The sequence below is a fragment of the Leuciscus leuciscus genome (genome assembly GCF_965113295.1).
Source record: "Leuciscus leuciscus genome assembly, chromosome: 12".
NCBI classification, from domain to species: Eukaryota; Metazoa; Chordata; class Actinopteri; order Cypriniformes; family Leuciscidae; genus Leuciscus; species Leuciscus leuciscus.
The window spans coordinates 23,920,703-23,941,418 of record NC_138736.1 but is presented as its reverse complement, the minus strand read 5'-3'; the positions used below and the strand labels follow the sequence as shown (position 1 = coordinate 23,941,418).

The following is a 20,716-nucleotide window of genomic DNA, read 5'->3' as shown; positions in this document are numbered from 1 at the left end:
ACGGAATTACAATCTATTTATTCTCACAGAGCTGAATTTATCATACACCGTACCAGACAATCTTATTATTTCCACGGAGAACGTTCGTCAAAATTGTTGGCCTGGAGGTTGAAAGGGAACGAAGCTAAGGCCAACATATCAGCTATTAGACAAGAAGGCTCGGTATACACCCAACCTGAAAAGGTGAACAGTGTATTTGAACAATACTACAAACAGCTATATACTTCAGAATCCAGATCCACACCAATACATATAAGCTCATTCCTTAATTCAATAACTCTCCCCAAACTAAATGACACTCAGCGGGAAATATTAGACAGTCCTCTGACAATTGAGGAATTAAAATCCGCTCTAGATTCTTTAAACAATAATAAGGCTCCGGGACTAGATGGAATTCCCCCGGAATTATTGAAATCAATTTGGGATTTAGTTGCACCCTTAATTCTTGACTCATTCAATTTTGCCTTAGAGAAGGGAGCTTTGCACAGAGACCAAACCACAGCTTTAATAACTTTAATACTGAAGAAGGAGAAGGACCCACTAGAATGTTCCAGTTATAGACCAATTAGTCTTCTATCCACCGACTCGAAATTGATGGCAAAAGCACTAGCTCTAAGATTAAACAGGTGTGTTGGAGATTTGATTGGGGGTGATCAAACCGGTTTTATGATGGGGAGATTTGCAGCAGATAACATACGTAGACTGCTTCATGTCATTGAACAATCTGACAATTACCCGACTTCCTCTGCAATCCTTTCTCTGGATGCAGAGAAAGCCTTCGATCGAATTGAGTGGAATTTTTTTATGGTCAGTTTTGGAGCATTTCGGTTTTGGCCCTTTCTTTCAACGAGCCGTTAAAACCATCTATTCGGAATGTTCAGCTAAAATTCTCACCGGTTCTCTTATCTCCGCTCCGTTTTATCTTGGTAGAGGTACTCGACAAGGTTGTCCATTATCACCTCTGCTTTTTAATTTATCATTAGAGCCTCTGGCTCAAGCTATCAGACAATGTGCTTTAATATCTCCAATTACCTGTGTGAACACCTCTCATAAAATTTCACTTTATGCAGATGATAGTTTACTATATATGTCAAATATTAAAGAGTCAATCAAGGAATGCCTACATCTATTCAATACTTTTGGAAAATTATCCGGCTATAAAATTAATTGGAATAAGTCTGTCTTTATGCCCCTTAATACAACAGCTAAATTAGAGATTCAGACTCTTGATACCTTATTTCCAATTGCTGACCAGTTTACATATCTTGGAATTAAAATCTTTCCATCGTTACCTCGCATTGCTAAATGGAATTATCAGTCCCTTCTGGATAACATAAAAAAGGATCTTCAATGTTGGACCCCTCTCTGTTTGGCTGTCCATGGCCGTATTGCTACAGTTAAAATGAATATACTCCCAAGACTAGGCTTTTTATTTTCAACCTTGCCTCTGGCGCCTCCTACTGACTATTTTAAAGTACTTAATTCGATAGTGACAAAATTTATATGGAATAACAAACGTCCTAGAATTCGACTGAAATTTATGCACCGATTAAAACCACATGGTGGACTATCTTTACCAGATTTTCAATCCTATTATTTAGCATATCAGATGAGACCACTTAGGACATGGGTGGATACAGAATCACATGTACCTTGGCGAGCAATAGAAAATAATATCATATATCCACTGCGCCTACAGGATTTACCCTTTACAGGATTATCTAGGTCAATGATGTCACGATTTGGCCCAATTATTAGGCAATCTATCAAAATTTGGAAAGCAGCAGAAAAGAGTATGGGAGCTTCAGTTAAATATTGCAAATCCACCCCTATTTGGCATAATACTAATCTTTGTATGGCAAAAAAGACATTTATCTTTAAGCCCTGGACGGATTCCGGCATATTCACCCTTAAGGATTTATACAATGCTGATGGGCTTAAGTCCTTTCAGGTCCTACAAGATGAGTTTTCTGTTCCAAGATCCTCATTCTCATTATACTTAGGTTTAAGATCTGCATGAAAACCTTTGGTGTGCCTTGGTCGGCTAAATTGACTCCTCATCCTATGTTAAAATGGATAGACTCCAGTATGGGCTCTAAAGGAAGTGTTAGTAGGATTGTTGAACAGATTGTGGTACACCAATATTCAAAAATGCCGATTGAGAACTTCTGGGAAAAGGAACTCAACATGACAATTGATTGGGACACTGTTTGGAAAAATTGTTTTGCCTGCTCTAAAAATCCAGCTCACCAAATGATTCATTTCAAACTCATTCATAAGGCATATACGACTCCATGCCTATTGTTTAAAATGAAAAGAAGGCAAAATCCATTTTGCCACCTATGTGAGAGTTCTAATCATGGCACGTATATACATATGTTTTGGTTTTGTCCTCGGGTTACATCGTTTTGGTCACTGGTGCAGACAGAGCTGTCGGTCTTAATGAACACTGAGATTCAGAAGGAACCATTGCTTTTCCTGTTGTTGGACGATTCGAGGTTGTCATTGTCTCTCAGTCAAAGGAGGATTTTGACCGCTGCCCTTACTGCGGCTAAAAAAGCAATCCTAAAGTTATGGATGGAACCATCCATACCGGTTAGGTGCATATGGAGATCTTATCTGTTGGACATTACTCGTCTGGAATGTACTACTGCAAGGATTCTTGGTGCCCCTGGGAAAACGATACAGTTTTGGATGGACTTCATTGCTAATCTATCAGACAACTAAAACAGCTATATTAAGGATTTTGATTTATTGTTTTCCAGAGTGTTGTTTTTTTTTTTTTTTTTTTTTTTTTTTCTTACATGAACATACCTTTACCTTTTAAAATATATGTATATTTGTTATCTTGGGCGGTTCTTGGGAATGTTGTACACAAAAAATAATTGTTAATAAAAAAATAAGTCACAAAAAAAAAAAACGTATTACTGAAAATGCACAATACACACAATCTTCCAACCTAGGCATACATTTTTCCAAACCTTTGTTAATGTTTGCGCAGCGGGATTTTAAACGGCCTACGAGTTGTGCCGCCGGTTGTGAGTACACTCATAGAAAACAATGTTTAAACAATTTTAAAGACTTGTCATGATGTTTCTCGTCCAGTGTGGACTAGGGTTGGGCGATATGACCCAAATCTTATTTCACGATAATTTTTTTGTTGTTTTATTTTAGTTATTAAAAACAAGAACAAAGCAAATTACAAACAATAAAACAAATACAATATTACAAATATATGAATCATACTAATTGTTTTTCAGGTACGATATGTTTATTTAAAATGTAGTTAGAAATAAAAAATAATCAAATGTAAAAGTTAAATACTGTGTAGTCTTCACCGTATTAATTAAATGTAGTATTATTAAAGCTACAAAAGTTATTCAGTCAAGAGCAGTAAGTTGTAGTGTTTGAGTTGACAGCATCACCTGACACAGTTGATTTTTACCTGCATTTGGCAGGTTGATGGTGTTAATTGCAAACCCTTGTGACGAGACTTAAAACTGGACTCCAATTTGAGCTTGAGTTCCAAAACTCTCTAACAGTACAGTAACTGGGTGTGGGTGGATTGGCTTGTCTTCTGCTTTCAGGCAAAGACTGATGATATCTTCTACATCTGGCTGACCAAATTGACTGCCCACCGCCATTTCAAGAAGAATGAGGCTATAAACCTGCACCATGGGGTCCTGCAAGCACTCTCGACAGGAAACGGCAGTACTTTGCCTGCCATGGCGAGTCTTGCACAGAGAAACAGAGTGATGGTAGGCATTTAGGTTCTTGTTAAACTTTTGACATTCCCAGTAATTTTCTCAGTGACAATATTTGCATCTAACGTTATCATTATTTTAAAGTTCTGTTTTTGGTAACACTTTAGAATACTGTTCCATCATTAATTAATAAATACACAGGAACAAATGAGTAATGCATTAACACTCCAGTAACTATTAACTAACAAGAAATTCTGATTAACAAATTACTAAGTATTAGCACTCAGTTGAATGTGGTTGTTCACTATTAGCTAATCAGTAGCTACAAATTTTTTTTTCATACCTCCCAGAGGACTACTAAGAACTACTATCTAATAGTGAATAGTGAACTACCACATTAAACTAAGCACTATTACTTACTAATTCGTTAGAGTTTCTTCTTAGTTAATAGTAGTTACTGGAATGTGTTATGGCAGTTTTTCACCTAAACAATCATCTTTGGCGTAAGAGATAGTCTGGAATCAAATAATCATTTCAAAAGTGATTTATTTCTTGCAAGAAGGCCCAGTTGCCACACAGAGGTAGACAGTACAGTCTATGGAACAAGTGCGACCAGGAGAGAGGGGCAGGCCAGTCTTTATACTCTGTTATTGTTATCTTCCAAGGTTCTTTAAACTCCATAGATGGATAAGACACCACCAGTGATCCTATTATACACTGAACTTTAGTTTAGCTTAACTTGCAGCCTGCAAGTCCTAAATTGGACAGCCCTTTGACCTTAGGGGTCAGGGCTTCAGCCTTCAAAGCTCTCCCCCTCTTTCTCCTGCTTCGCAGGCGTTTCACATCAATCATTATATCACATGGTCAGCAGCACACATAGAAGTCAATCCTGTGTATGTTAATGAAAATCAAAGTAAGTAATGAAAATCAAAAATCTCCCATTACAAATGTTAATAATGCGTTACTCATTTGTTCCTGTGTAGTTATTCATTAATGATGGAACAGTATTCTAAAGTGTTACCCTGTTTTTTTAAAGTGTTAAGTTTTTACTGTCTTGGCTTTTCCCCATTGATCTGTTTTATTTTTTTTATTTTTTTTTTCTCCACTAGATTCCACATTATCAGAGCTCAGCATCATTGTCTGGGTCAGAGACACAGGGTTCACCATCAGCCTCTTCATCTCAAGGGAATAGTAAAGTTTCTGATTGGCTAAAACAGACAGAGGATGTTGACTTGTGTCATCAAGGTATTCACCACCCAATACCTTTTAATTCAGCTTGAGTATATGGGAAATCAGTAAAGGTTCAGAAGAAATAAAACTGATTTTGGACATTTCTAATCGCACTTTTTATGACTCATTCTTTACAGTACTTTGCAAATGATATAGTGAACAAAAATCAAATCAAAACTATTTCAGCATTCATCAAAGTTAGTCAAATGTGTCCAAACGTTTGACTAGTAGTATGTAAATAATCCCTTATTCAGAAATAGTTTTTTCTAACTCAACCATTCCACCATTACATAAATTAGGCATTACTTGTGACCCTTAATTTACCTTACAGAAGTAGTTCCCAAACTTTTTCTCTCTGACCCCCTATTATAGAGAGATTGTATGGCCAGGGCTCTTGCCTTGGTAGTCCTTTTCCACTCCAATCCTAAATGCAAACAATGTCTTGGAAATATGATCTGGTCTACATCAGTGAACTGATAGATAGATAGATGGATGGATGGATAGATACTTCATTCATCCGCTAGGGAAATTCAAGTTTCCAGTAGCACCAATTAATAATAACAAACAAAAAAGACAAGCAGCCCAATATACATACATAAATTAATAAATTAGGCCCTGCTCACAGGGATGAATTAAAAAGCCGTATTGCCTGAGAGACCAGTCCAGTCTGTTGTCCAGCTGCAGACCTAGGTATTTGTAGGTCTTGATCATTTGACCAAAGTTAAAAAAGTATTGTTGAACTTTGTCAATTTATTGTTGACTTCCTCAGTCTGTCTGTGGAACAGGACCTTTCCTTTGTCAATTTATTGTTGACTTCCTCAGTCTGTCTGTGGAACAGGACAGAAACATCATCCTGTCGCTGAAGATGCTCTTCTGCCTGATGGTGTTGTGCAGTGGGGGATGGACATTGTCCAAGATGGACAAAAACTTGCTAAGGGTCCTCCTCTCTGCCACAGATGTTAAGGAGTCAAGTTCCGCACACCCACCACAGAACCAGCCGCCTTCACACGCTTATCCAGCCATGTGACATCCCTTTTCTTAATGCCGCTCCCCCAACATACCACAACATAGAAGAGGATGCTAGTGATGACCGTCTGGTAAAACAACACCTGCAGTAGCTTCTACAAGGACTGAGCCTTCTCAGGAAATGGTTGACTTTGTCCCTTCCTGTATAGAGCAACTGTGTTCTTGGACCAGTTCAGTCTGTCGTCCAGCTGCAGACCTAGGTATTTGTAGATCTGGACCACCTCTACACAGACACCTTCGATGGGAAGAGGCTGCAGGTGGGGCCTCAGTCACCGGAAGTCGACCACCAAATCCTTAGTTTTTGTAGTGTTGAGCTGTAGATGATTAAAGCTACACCACCTCACAAAGTCCTCAATCGGGGTCCGATACTCCCCCCTCATCTCCATTCTTAATACACCCCACGATTGCAGTGTCATCAGAATACTTCTGCATGTAACACAATTCCAAGTTGTGCTTAAAATCTGAGGTGTACAGGGTGAACAAGACCGGGGAGAGCACTGTCCCCTGTAGTGCTCCTGTGCTGCTGACTACGGTCTCAGAAGTGCAGTCCCTGAGTCGAACGTACTGACAACTTCCAGTAAGAGAGTCTATAACCCACTTTATTGTTCCTCTTCTGCAGTGCACATGTAAATTTTAACTGCCAGCTGTGGAAGGTGTGTTGGTGCCCTGCATCTGCAGAATTAGTTTGAATTTCTGAAACGTGTTACTGAGGTTTGCAAGTTCCATTATAAATTTATTGTTGAACTTCTGAAGTTCATAACCCTCTTCCTCAAGAAGATTCTGATCTCATCACACAATTCAAACACCCTGGATAAAATTTTCCTACACAACAGCCAACTGGACTCACTGTAAAACAAAACAACTGTGTGAACAGGTCTCATTTCCTCGCAGTGTGCAAAAATCAATGCTTTGACCGGTCCTGTTTTAATGTAGTTTTTGGTGGTGATATCTGTCAGTACTCATCTGTTTAGACGTTAGCACCTCCACTGACGTGTCCACTAGACGTGTCCACTGAACATTGTGGGAAATGCGCTTGACTAATGCTTGCAGCACTCTTCATTTCTCAGCCATTGCCTGAGCCCCATCTGTGCAGATCTTTACACAGTCCTCACATTTCAAATCGGCATCTTTGTGTCAAGGATTTTTATCAGTTTTTCTGCAGTGGCTCTTAGTTCTAAGCTTGCAGAAAAACAAATCCTTCCTCAAATCACTTATGGTCAAATGGAACAAACTTTTTGTGTTCATGATGTGAAGTCTCTAAGTGTTGTTTTAGCTTGTTCTGCTTCATACTGTCAAGCAAATATTTGAGGAACACAAGACACTGTGGTCTCACTTCACTACCCACCGTTTGTACTAGTGAATCGCAAGGCGAGATATGCATCGTCATATTTTCTTGTCTTTGTTTTAATAATTGTGACGTTTGAAGAAGATTCATCATCGAGTTGCGTTTACCTGGCACTGGCAGTCCTTTCACAAACTTGTGCATGTTTAGTGCAGAACCATGCATCAATCATGTATATCTTTACATGGCTCCCTGCAGTACTCAATTCTGATTAAATTTCGCCATCTAGCGGTACTGCGAGTCATCTTGAGGTGATAAAAATGGTTTTATTTACTTATGTGGCAAGTAAATTGATCAATAAAAAATAACGTCTGTCCCCCCCCCCCCCGTTTAGAACCACTGCCTTACACATAGTTCTGTCTTTTTTTTGGTTGGTTTATTGCTAGAAAATTCAATGAGGTAGAGACAGCTTTTGAATCCAAGTGCTTCAGAATATAAGTTCGTCACTTCCTCAAACATTCACCCTCTCATGCACAGAACTTGCCAGATGTAAACTGGATTTGGCTGAGCTCTCGAGTGTAATCCAAAAACTTCACTGGCATGAAGGTGGCCTACCCATCACAAGCACCGACCTGGAACGTCGCATCAGCATGCAGGTGAGTCTGCTTTTGTGCTGACACAGAATGTGTCTGCTATCTTTTTGCCACAGCCAGCTAACACAAAGCAAATGTAAAATTAAAAGTGGTGATCATTTGATGACAGTTGCAGTATTAAATAATGAAGAGGTAAACATGGTAATTGTTTTCCAGAATCTTAGTCTTGAGAAACCCAAAAAGAAGTCTGGAAAGCTCTGGGGTCACTCCCGAACACTTTCACGAGTCGAATCGCTTGACTTTGTAAGTTCATCACGATTATGTTCTTTGTTTGTGGTTTTATAAACATTTATTGTTGGATGTTCTAACAGTGGGTCTCATTCACTATTAATGCATAGAAGTGTTTTTATACATGTGTGCCTAAAAGTCTCACAATTTTGTCATTCACTACAGGTGCGTATGCTTGTAAATCTGTTAGTACTTTATTGTTCAGCCTTAGCTGAAAATTGGTCTTTGGTCTCGCCATACAATCACAAACAATTAACAATACACAATATACATCAAGATTAAAATATTCACATTTCCTTCCTCTTATTCAAAAGACTTATTGCATTTGGTACAAAAGTTTGTTTATATATTGCTTTGGTCGCTTTTGGTGTTCTGTAGCGCTGACGTGATGGCAATAATTCAGAAACATGATTCAAGGGGTGTGTTATGTCTCTTTCTATAGTCAAAGCTTTTCTCTGAACTGCAATTTGATATAACTGTGCAACTGATTTCTGCTTAGATCCTATAATTTTTCCTGCTACTCTTGTAATTCTGTCTAATTTGACTTTATTCACAGATGTAACTCGTCCAAACCACACAGTTATATTATACCCTAAAACACTCTCAATTAAACTTATATAAACTCTTTGCAGAACAACCTGACTTACAGACAATTCTCTCAATTTCCTTAGCAAGAATAGCCTTTGATTTGCGTTCTTACAAATAAGATTCACATTACCAGAAAAATTCAATTTACAGTCAATCATAGTTCCCAAATACTTAAAAGTCTTCACAATTTCAACTGTTTGATCACATAACATTTATTTCTGTTACAGGCTCTGAATAATTTAAAATCAACTCTTTTGTTTTACTTACATTTATCAATAAAGAACTTTCTTTTTTTTAATTTTCTTGTTCTTACCCTCATTATAATGAATTGCTAATGAGTCCATCTTATTCTAAATGAGGTAGTGTATCCACTATTAGTAATTGGCATAATACACAGCCAAACCATCTCCATACTAGTGCTGCATGCTATACCGGTGTTATGGTAATATCGCAGTAGCCAAGGGTCAAAATCCTGAAAGTGCAATAATATTTTAACGGTAGTATTGCTGTTACATTACTGTTGTATGTATGAAATGTAGTAAATATTCCCAGATAGTATGCACTACTCTAACTGAAAGCAGTTGTCTCAATCTGCATGAGGCATGTTTTAAAGCCACCAGTATTTGCAAAACCCTAGACAGGCATTCCAGCATCTATCTACCTTAATAAGCAATGACTGAAATATTCATAGCTGTATGTGAAAATGTTTTTCCCCCTTAAGTTGCCTTTTATATCTGTGTGAAAACCTTTTTACACACGAATGCATACGTAAGCATGGTTAAATGAAATGCACAATTAGGCTTTATCTCTTGCCCTCTGTATGCTCTCAACTACTGTTTCAGTTTCCTGACAATAATTCTATTTCCATCTCTGACATTTGGAGCAGTTATCTTCAAGCCATTTGGGCACGTCAGGTGGTTTGGCTGCTTCCCTTCAGTCCATTCCAGATTACGTTTACTCCCAGCTATCCACACCTGAGGTCTCCTCACTGGAAGGAAAGAAACTACAGATGGACATTTGTGCCTTGTGTGAAAGAGGTACCTTGTTTAATTCCTTCTGACACTACAATTTTAAATGCAGCTGCAAAAGAGTGTAGAGCAATTTTACATCTTTAGAGTTTACATCTCGCTATTTTATTTTATTATTATAATTTTTTTAGAAGAATTGAAATATGAACTCAATTCTAAGGGGAAAAATTCAGAATTTCGATACAAACTTGCAATTGCTATGGGGGAAAAAGGCAGAATTGTGAGTTTGTATAGCAATTCTGACTTGTTAAAAGCACTTAAAACATACTTGAGTAGAAGTAATAACTATGTAATTAAGTTATTAATGTAATTAATGTAATGTATTTAATGTTTGTAATGTAATAATGAATTTTTATGGCAAACATTTTTTTTCATAGATCAGGTTCCAAAATTAACATGGTTACTTGAGTCTTGACATTATTGTTGGGATAATCTTACCATAAAAGTCGAGTCACCTTTATTTCTATTGTGCTTTTTTACAATACAGGTTGTTTCAAAGCAGCTTTACAGTGATAACTGGAAAATAATGCAACAAAGTTTGTTTCTGCTGTACAGCAGATTTAGTAGAAAAATACTGTCGTAGTCCAGCTTAAGTTCAGTGATGGTTCATTTTTGTTGTAATTTTATATATATCCCTTGCCACTGTTCTATAGGGTCGGCAGTCTAACAAAGAAATCAATAGCAGGATTAGTTTTAACATTATGTAACCATTGTATATCGACATTAAATATTCATTCAAAAATCACCTACTTGCGTTAATGCTGCATATTTATACCTGAGAATGCTTTGACGCGTTTCCACAGCGCATGATGTCTAAGGGATCGTCTGCCAATTCCACCACTGCGGTAAACGTAGCCTATAACTTGTATTATTTATTACTTTTAACAATGAAAAACAAACATTTTCAAATTCCAAAGCTTGTAGAATGTTCCTATTGGCAATACTGACCTGGTAGCCTTGAGTAAATTAACTTATCTAAGGAAATTATTCATAAAATGTATAAATATCAGTTTACTTTTTTCACTGACACAGACGAAATGAAAAGACTATCAGTCAAAGTTCAGCTTTAGGAGGGGAAGAAATAGGAAAGGATAAGGAGACTGAGAGAAAAATAAAGATGAACATGAGGAGAGAGCAGGTATTGACAAATAATCTAATGCCCACTGACATGGTTTTAAAGCTATTTATTATCCTTTTTTTTTTTTTGGCCTTCAAAAGTCTTAAATTGCACATGTAGGTCAGAGAAATCCAAATTTTCTCGTGGGAGCATGCCCCCAAACCTCCCTAACTACCGCACATTTGAATGCCCATGTCTGTGGGGCTGTGGTAATGTGGGCTGGTGTGGCTCAATGCCAGGGCTCAATTTTTGCCCCTGACAGTTGCTGTTCTAGCCAGAGCAAGTGGATGTTGCAATGGAGTTAAAAGTCAAAGGTGAAGTAGGCTAATGTAAAATTTTCATAATTGTGGTTGTGAATTATTTCTGTTATAGTTGTCTTCAGCCATTTTGGTGTGTTAATGGGAAGTCCAAAACTACAAATTTTTTATGTATGAATTTACAATATGAAAAACAAGGTTGTGTTCCATATTGTGGTGTTCAGCGATTTTAACATGCTATCGTCATCATATCAGTGTAGATGGACCAAAATAAAACCATTAAAATATCAAGTAAATAAGTATTGTGATACTTGGTGCCACAGTGACACTCGTGTCCCAAAAAGTATTGCTATACCTCAATACTCTGTTGTCCCACTGTGATTCATTTTTCCCTGTTGCACCTACACAAAATTTGAGGGTTGCCCCACCTGCCAAATCCCACTTTAACCACTGGACATAGGCAACAGTGGCAAGAAACCAAAACTCCATCAGGTGACAGAATGGAGGAAAAAAAACATTGAGAGAAACCAGGCTCAGTCGGGGGGCCAGTTCTCCTCTGGCCAACCAACGAACCGTGTAGGATTATGATTCAGGCAGCATCACAGGTCAGAAGTCAGATTAGATAAGAACATTCAGAATATTTATCCAGTTCCATCTGGTTGAAGACCGGAGTCATCACGCCGGCATGGAAACAGGTTTGTTGAGGATCAGTGCCGATGGCTGTCGTGTCAATGAGGCCTTCACAGGGGAGAGTCTACTTGACACAATCTCTGCTGACACTTCAGCGATGCGTTGTGGTCATGTCTAGGCGCAGGTCCTCCATCTGATCTGGATACGGCCCGGATCCGGCTGACTACAGTAAACCTCTGAATGAACAAAGACTAACTTTAGCGTAGATGCCATTCTTATGATGTAACGAGTACATCAGGTGTTATAGGAAGTGTTCTCGGTTCCGACTGACCTAGTTTATGCAGCCTAACAATCATTTAACTGATTTGAATAATATAAATGTAGAATATTTTAAGTGTATGCCAGGTTAAAGAGATGTTTTTAGTCTAGATTTAAACTGATAAGAGTGTGTCTGCTTCTCGAACAATGCTAGGAAGACTATTCCAAAGTTTAGGGGGGAAAAGTAGATTTCTGCAGTTGATCTAAATTTCGAGATTGCAATGGACGTGAAGGATTATAATGCGTTAAGAGCTCGCTCAAGTACTGGGGAGCTAAACCATTTAGCGCTTTATAAGTAATCAGCAATATTTTAAAATGTATACAATGTTTAAATGGGAGCCAATGCAGTATTGACACAACTGGACTAATATGATCATACTTCCTGGTTCTAGTAAGAACTCTAGGTGCTGCGTTTTGGACCAACTGGACTTTATTAAGCGTGCAAGGCAACCACCCAGTAGAATATTACAATAATTTGACCTTATAATTTGACCATAAACGCATGAACTAACTGAATCGAATCGAGAGATGCAAACACGATCGTATGATAAGAGCAAATCATTTGTAACTCTAATGAGAGCTGTCCCAGAAATATGATACGGTCTAAATCCTGCTTGGAAATCCTCATAGATACCATTTTCTTTTTCTTTTTTTCAACACTGTCTTTATTGATTTTAGAAACATTTACATTAAAACATAATAAAACATTAAATAAATAAATAAATAAATAAATAAATAAATAAATAAATAAATAAAATTAAACAGGAAGGAAAAACAAACAAAGGGGAAAAAAAGCAACAACATCTATACTATACACATGTCAAAACAATGGTACATCAATATAATGAACATGGTGCATGCTATGCCTGGTTACACAGAAAATAAACTATTTGGTTCAGCTTCCTTCAAAAATCCTATAAAGGGGTTCCATACTTTGAAAAACTTTTCAGGTTTTCCCTTAACAATATACAGTGGGGAGAACAAGTATTTGATATACTGCCGATTTTGCAGGTTTTCCCACTTACAAAGCATGTAGAAGTCTGTAATTTTTATCATAGGTACTCTTCAACTGTGAGTGACAGAATCTAAAACAAAAATCCAGAAAATCACATTGTATGATTTTTAAGTAATTAATTTGTATTTTATTGCATGACATAAGTATTTGATACATCAGAAAAGCAGAACTTAATATTTGGTACAGAAACCTTTGTTTGCAATTACAGAGATCATACGTTTCCTGCAGTTCTTGACCAGGTTTGCACACACTGCAGCAGGGATTTTGGCCCACTCCTCCATACAGACCTTCTCCAGATCCTTCAGGTTTCGGGGCTGTCGCTGGGCAATACGGACTTTCAGCTCCCTCCAAAGATTTTTTTATTGGGTTCAGGTCTGAAGACTGGCTAGGCCACTCCAGGACCTTGAGATGCTTCTTACGGAGCCACTCCTTAGTTGCCCTGGCTGTGTGTTTTGGGTCGTTGTCATGCTGGAAGACCCAGCCACGACCCATCTTCAATGCTCTTACTGAGGGAAGGAGGTTGTTGGCCAAGATCTCGCGATACATGGCCCCATCCATCCTCCCCTCAATACGGTGCAGTCGTACTGTCCCCTTTGCAGAAAAGCATCCCCAAAGAATGATGTTTTCACCTCCATGCTTCACAGTTGGGATGGTGTTCTTGGGGGTGTACTCATCCTCCTTCCTCCAAACACGGCGAGTGGAGTTTAGACCACAAAGCTCTATTTTTGTCTCATCAGACCACATGACTATCTCCCATTCCTCCTCTGGATCATCCAGATGGTCATTGGCAAACTTCAGACGGGCCTGGACATGCGCTGGCTTGAGCAGGGGGACCTTGCGTGCGCTGCAGGATTTGAATCCATGATTGCGTAGTGTTACTAATGGTTTTCTTTGAGACTGTGGTCCCAGCTCTCTTCAGGTAATTGACCAGGTCCTGCCATGTAGTTCTGGGCTGATCCCTCACCTTCCTCATGATCATTGATGCCCCACGAGGTGAGATCTTGCATGGTGCCCCAGACCGAGGGAGATTGACCGTCATCTTGAAATTCTTCCATTTTCTAATAATTGCACCAACAGTTGTTGCTTTCTCACCAAGCTGCTTGCCTATTGTCCTGTAGCCCATCCCAGCCTTGTGCAGGTCTACAATTTTATCCCTGATGTCCTTACACAACATTTTTGTTACCATATTATAAATCTACGTTTGAACAGATATCCACAAACACAGTATTTAACAGTAAACACGGGTCTAAACATTATATTCACCATATTAGAATAAACACTCATACTAGCCTACTTTTATATCTCGCTGTTTAATTATCGAACATAAAAACATCCTTGTCGTACATGTATATACATTTAGCATTAGGCTTCATGTTTTTACTCCAATCTCATTTCATAACGTACATTTTATTAACTAGTTGCTACAATGTAAAGTTTATGCAACAATATCATGCTACTATTATGAGTGTCTTACCTTAAAAATCTTTCTCATAATCAAATCGTGTTCTTCTAATTCTTCTGAGGTAAATCCAAGGTGCACAGCACAAACACGGTCTTCCAAACTCGAGGAAAAACGGAGGAATACTGAAGTCTCAGATTCTTTGTTTTTGAGGTAATGGGCGTTTACAGCCCTGCGTTCCTCCGCGTGGATAATTTGCATGTCAATCGCTCATACGCGTGTGGGTGTGGTCACATTAGAACTAATGCGCTCGGGCTGGAGAAACTGTACATGTCATTGCTTTCATACGGATTACTTAAACAGAATTTTTTTTTTATATGATTTACATAATTAAAAAATGGAGACTTCAAGCTTTGTAAAGGCATATGTTTCATGTCACAGTGACAAGCATTCACTGAGTTACAGATCGTTTTCTGTCGCGTTTCAATGAACTTCACATTGAGAGAGACGGGAGATGTTCATGTTTATTTTCTTTATTTTACGAAAAACACTATTTTGTTTTTATTATTAGTGTACACAAATAAAAGACATTTAACAGTTTTGAATGATGTATAACCCTTACCTATATGACAAAAATCAACAGTTATTTGAGTCTCTTTTGCCCTGATAAGAAAAAAAGCGAGACAATCGTGCCGGCGCGATAGCCGACCCCAGAGGGTTAATCACTGACAGAACCTCCTTGTATTGGGACTGAAACTCACTCTTCAAACCGTTTGTAGCTGAAAGAATTACGCTATTGTTGGGTTGAGGTATCATCCCGGTGAGCAGTGCGCTATCAGCTTCAGATGTGGGTCCTAGGTTGTCGACAGCCAAATCTGTATTATCTTTTTTTATCTCTTTTTCTTTGCGGTCGCAAAGACATGCTGACTGTTTTGCAGAGCAACCGTCAAAAAAGAAAACGTTTCTTTTGGTTATGGGTCTAGGTAAAGTTTTAAAAACGGGATTATCCGAGAGCGTTGAAAAACGTGACTGTTCAGCAACCCGACATAACCGGAAGTCCGATACCATTTCTTTTTTTAATAAGAGGTTTAATAATAGCCATCTTAAGTTTTCGGCACATATCCTAATGACAGAGATGAATTAATGATATTAAGAAGAGAATCTATGACCTTTGGAATCATTTCTTTCAGTAGCTTTCTAATTTTGTTTGCAAAATTGTCCAGTTGTGACTGTTTACAAAAGAATCCATTCAAATCTACCAAACAAGTAATTTTGCCATACTGACACGATCAGGCACTTCTGTGAAAATAAACAGCTGCTTACCAAAAGTCAGAGTCCTTCTGAAGGTTTGCTGAGACTTTGAACTTTTTTGATCCACTTCAGATGTTGACTACTGTAGAAGAATAACCAAATGTAATAAATGGTAAAATTATTTGCAAATCAGTTTTTATGATTGCGATAATTTAAAATACAGGTGTCACTGGCAATCAAGGGGTCCAAGGGGAAAAAAAGTTGATTTTGTTGAGAGATCATTGTTGAGGATGGGCATTTGAGTAGAGCCTCTATGTAAACAATGGTGTTTCCTAAACTGGACCCAAATTTTAAGAGAGCTATTGGATTGTCTGAGACTCTGTTAACAACTAAGGGCAGCTGAGAACAGACAAGAGTAGAGAGTGCTTTTCACTGATGAAGTTTCTTTATGCACCCAGGGAACACAATTGTCAGAATAGATATCCCTGTTCCAAAAGTGAAGCTTATTGATGTTACATGCCTAGTAATACTGATGAAAGTTGGTAAGTGCAAGGCCTACCTTAGCTTTAGAAAGTTGTAGAATTGATTTCTTTAGACGAGCAGGCTTATTCCCCCATAGAAAGGAACGCAAAAGACTATCAAAGCCTGTAAAGAAAGATTTTATTAATCTTACCTTGAAGGGTAAGGGTGATCGTGGAAGTTTTGTAGTTTCAGAGTTAACAAAATTCACTTTTTTTGTACACTTATCTTGTAGTCAGATAGTTGGCCAAATTTGTCTAGGATATCCCAAACTGGGGGTTGAGAGACAGCAGGGTTTGAGACATAAGGTCATCAGAATAAAGTGAGAGCTTGTGAACTAAACCATGATGAGAAATTCCCTCAAAACCATTGTGGCTTCGGAGCCAGATAGCTAAAGGTTCTATGGCTAGATTAAAAATTAAGGGAGAGGGGGCATCCCTGTCATGTCCCACGTTGAAGAGACAAGGAAATATTGTTGCGCTCAGATGAAGGCTAGTTATAAGTCCAGGTGCGTGAAAACCAATGAAATATTGAAGAGACTGTAGATGGTTCGCACTCTGAAAAAATAGACAAAGTCTTTAACAAACACGTTGAAGAGAGAAAGGGGGTTGATCGCATGCCATTAGTATGCACAGATGCAATAGGGGAAGAATAAATAAGTCGAATCCAGGAGATTCCAAAGTAAAAAACAAATAACCCCATTCCACCCTATAGAAGGCCTTCTCAGCATCTAGTGAGACAATCATTTTGGGTGAGTCAGATGGGTGGGAAAAGAGAATGTTGAGAAGTGTTAAAATGAATGCATTCCTGGGGTGAAACTTGTCTGGTCATGAAAAATGAAAGATGGTAATACACGTTCAAAACGGAAACTTAAAACTTTAGCCAGAATTTTTAAATCTACGTTTAAAAGTGATATTGATCTATAACTACCGCTGGAGGTAGGATCTTTATCCTTTAAGGAGCAAAGAAATCGAATCCTCAGATAAAGGAGGAAGGTTGCCCACCTTAAAGGAGTCATTGAAAAGCTTTGCTAAAGTAGGAACTAAAAGAGGAGCAAAAGCTTTATAAAACTCAACAGTAAAGCCATCAGGGGCGGGAGATTTTCCTGGTTTCATGGATTTAATCGCTATCTGTATCTAGCGAGATCTGTATCAACTATTTTGACAACGTTTTATCTGTACAGAGGTAAAGGAAGGAGAAAGGGGGGCCTTCACAGGGGAGAGACTAGTTGACACTTCAGGACTGCGTTGTCGTCGTGTCCAGGGTCCTTCATCAGATCTGGATACGGCCTGGATCCGGCGGACTGTGGTAAACCTCGGGATAAACAGAGAGACTAATATTAGCGTAGACACCATTCTTCTTATGATGTAACAAGTACATCAGAATTTATGGGAAGTGTTCCTGGCTTCAGCATGGTTTAGCATAGAGGGCAGGCAAAGGGGAAGAGGCATTAGAGACATCTAACTTAGACAGTTCGTCAGCTATTGTAGACAGTCTAAGTCTTGGCTTTCCTCAATTGTGAGGAATAAAAAATTACCTGGCCATGAATTAATGCTTTGAAAGCCTCCTATAAGATGTGACTACTAATGTCTGAGGTCTGATTGAGTTCAAAGTAAAAATTAATCTGCAAGTAAATAAACTTTGAACACACTATCTGACATTCTGGAGGAGTTTAATCTCTAGGGTGGAGGCGACCGTCTGTTAGGAGGCAAAGTTAAGTCAATGGATACTGGTGCATGATCATAGATACTGGCGCATGATCATAAACCACTAATGGGTGGTAAGTGATTGTGGTAATACAGTGTTAAAATGTATTATCCACCAAAAATAAATAAATTCTAGAAAATATAAGATGAACACGGGGAAAGAAAGAAAAACTTGTCTTGAGGGTTTTTAAATCTCCAAGGATCAGAGAGTCCCAGTTGAGAGGTGTGGTTCAGCACCACACTGGCTGAATGTTCACATTGGGAACCCAACTGAAATGGTTCCTGCAACATGTATCAATTTCAACCGTCAGAAAACTGAGAAAAGCAATACTAACAACACCGGCAGGATGACTATCGTATAATTAACAGTATATTAGCCACATTATGGCACACGCTCCGACTCCAAGGAGCGGGCAGATGCAACAAAGTCCTCAGCCTCCGTCAACGAAGAGAACATCATCTTGCCTCCATCTTTGATCCAGATAGAAAGCCTTGCAGGGAAAAACAAAGTTGGTTTGTATCCAAGGTTGTATAGTTCTGCCATCACAGACCGGTATTTAGTGCGTTGAGTTGCCACATCAGGTGCGTAATCCTCGTAGATTGTGACAGGGCTGCCTTGGGAAACCAGTTTGCCTCTTTTCGAGCTCGAGCCTCCTGGATGATCATCTCTTTTTGACGGTAGCGATGGAGCCGAATGATGACTGGCCTCGGTTTCTTCCCGGTCGCTGGTTTACTAATGAGAGCTCTGTGTGCTCGGTCAATCTCTAGCGGAGAGGGTAAAATGTCTTCTCCCAAAATGTCTAAGAGTACTTGTGTAAAGAAAATTGAAGAACGCGGCCCTTCGAGTGATTCCGGTAAGCCTACGATCTGAGAATTGTTTCGATGACTGCGTGATTCAAGGTCAGCAACTTTATCTTGTAGCATTGCACTACTCTCAGCCAGTGTGGCGCAGGTTGATTCCAACGCCTGCACACGCTTGTCTAAATCATTGGCACTCGCTTCGATTCCGTTTCGATCTAAATCATTGGCACTCAATCTTGCGTGTGTGATCTGACAACATGGTCAATGTGATCAACCTTCTCCTCGAGCGTTGAGATGGCTGCTTTAAATTCGGCTGATAGGGCCTGATGATATTGTTCCAGGAGTTTGGCCATCGCCACCATGTTAAGCTCGCTAGCAGCGTCATCTACAGAGTCTGTTTTTGTTTAGAAAGATACCAAGTAATGGTTTGACCAGAGTTAAAGTTAAAGTACCAATAACTTTAACCAAGTTAAAGTTATTGGTAACTTTTTTTTTTTTTTTTGCAACACACAGGAGTCAAATGGGGCACCTGATTCCCTCTTACTCTTAAGATTTAAAAAGAGAAGTATAAAATCCTGTCTAAACAATGTCAATTTTTTTTTACATTTATTTATTGTATTAACTAACATGAACTAACAATGAGCAATACATTGTGTATGTATTAATCCTTTGTTAATGCTAATTAATCCTTTGAATTGAATAGAATAGAATAGAATAGAATAGAATAGAATAGAATAGAATAGCCTTTGTTATAGCACTGTGGAGGTACAACGAAATTTAGGGTGCTCTCACAGAGCCACCCTTGCACCACACAAGAAAGGTAACAAAAACTACAAGGAACAATAAACAACATACATCAGGACAAAAGACAAATAGGCTAAACGAACGATGTTCTCTCATTAAAATGTAAAATGTGATTTAAAAAAAAAAAAAAAAAAAAAAATATATATATATATATATATATATATATATATATATATATATATATATATATATATATATATATATATACATATATATATACATATACACATATATATATATGGGGGGCCAAACAGGAAATAATCCGTTGTAAATCCGAATATATAGTTAAAACTCTGAATATATAGTTGTAAATCCTGAATATATAAATGTAACCCTGAATATATAGTTATAACTCTGAATATATAAATGTAAATTCTGAATATATAGTTATAACTCTGAATATATAAATGTAAATCTGAATATATAAATGTAAATCCCGAATATATAGTTAAAACTCTGAATATATAAATGTAATCCTGAATATATAGTTATAACGGAATATATAAATGTAAATCCTGAATATATAGTTATAACTCTGAATATATAAATGTAAATCCTGAATATATAGTTATAACTCTGAATATATAAATGTAAATCCCGAATATATAGTTAAAACTCTGAATATATAAATGTAATCCTGAATATATAGTTATAACTCTGAATATATAAATGTAAATCCCGAATATATAGTTATAACTCTGAATATATAAATGTAAATCCTGAATATATAGTTATAACTCTGAATATATAAATGTAAATCCCGAATATATAGTTATTACTCTGAATATATAAATGTAAATCCTGAATATATAGTTATTACTCTGAATATATAAATGTAATCCTGAATATATAGTTATTACTCTGAATATATAAATGTAATCCTGAATATATAGTTATAACTCTGAATATATAAATGTAAATCCTGAATATATAGTTATTACTCTGAATATATAAATGTAATCCTGAATATATAGTTAAAACTCTGAATATATAAATGTAATCCTGAATATATAGTTATAACTCTGAATATATAAATGTAAATCCTGAATATATAGTTATAACTCTGAATATATAAATGTAAATCCTGAATATATAGTTATAACTCTGAATATATAAATGTAAATCCCGAATATATAGTTATTACTCTGAATATATAAATG

The 20,716-nt window shown here is 37.6% G+C and overlaps 1 protein-coding gene across 3 annotated transcripts in view; it reads left to right on the top strand.

Moving 5' to 3' along the window:
* The window catches only part of LOC309511481 (oxysterol-binding protein-related protein 7-like), a 116,577-nt gene that overhangs the window by 16,875 nt on the left and 78,986 nt on the right, over positions 1-20,716 (top strand). For all 3 annotated transcript variants that reach the window (XM_082186717.1, XM_082186715.1, XM_082186716.1), the window contains 5 exons: positions 3,588-3,758; positions 4,814-4,949; positions 7,780-7,898; positions 8,052-8,138; positions 9,598-9,748. In XM_082186717.1, coding sequence (XP_082042843.1) covers positions 3,588-3,758; positions 4,814-4,949; positions 7,780-7,898; positions 8,052-8,138; positions 9,598-9,748 — 664 coding nt within the window. The remainder of the gene's footprint in view (positions 1-3,587; positions 3,759-4,813; positions 4,950-7,779; positions 7,899-8,051; positions 8,139-9,597; positions 9,749-20,716) is intronic.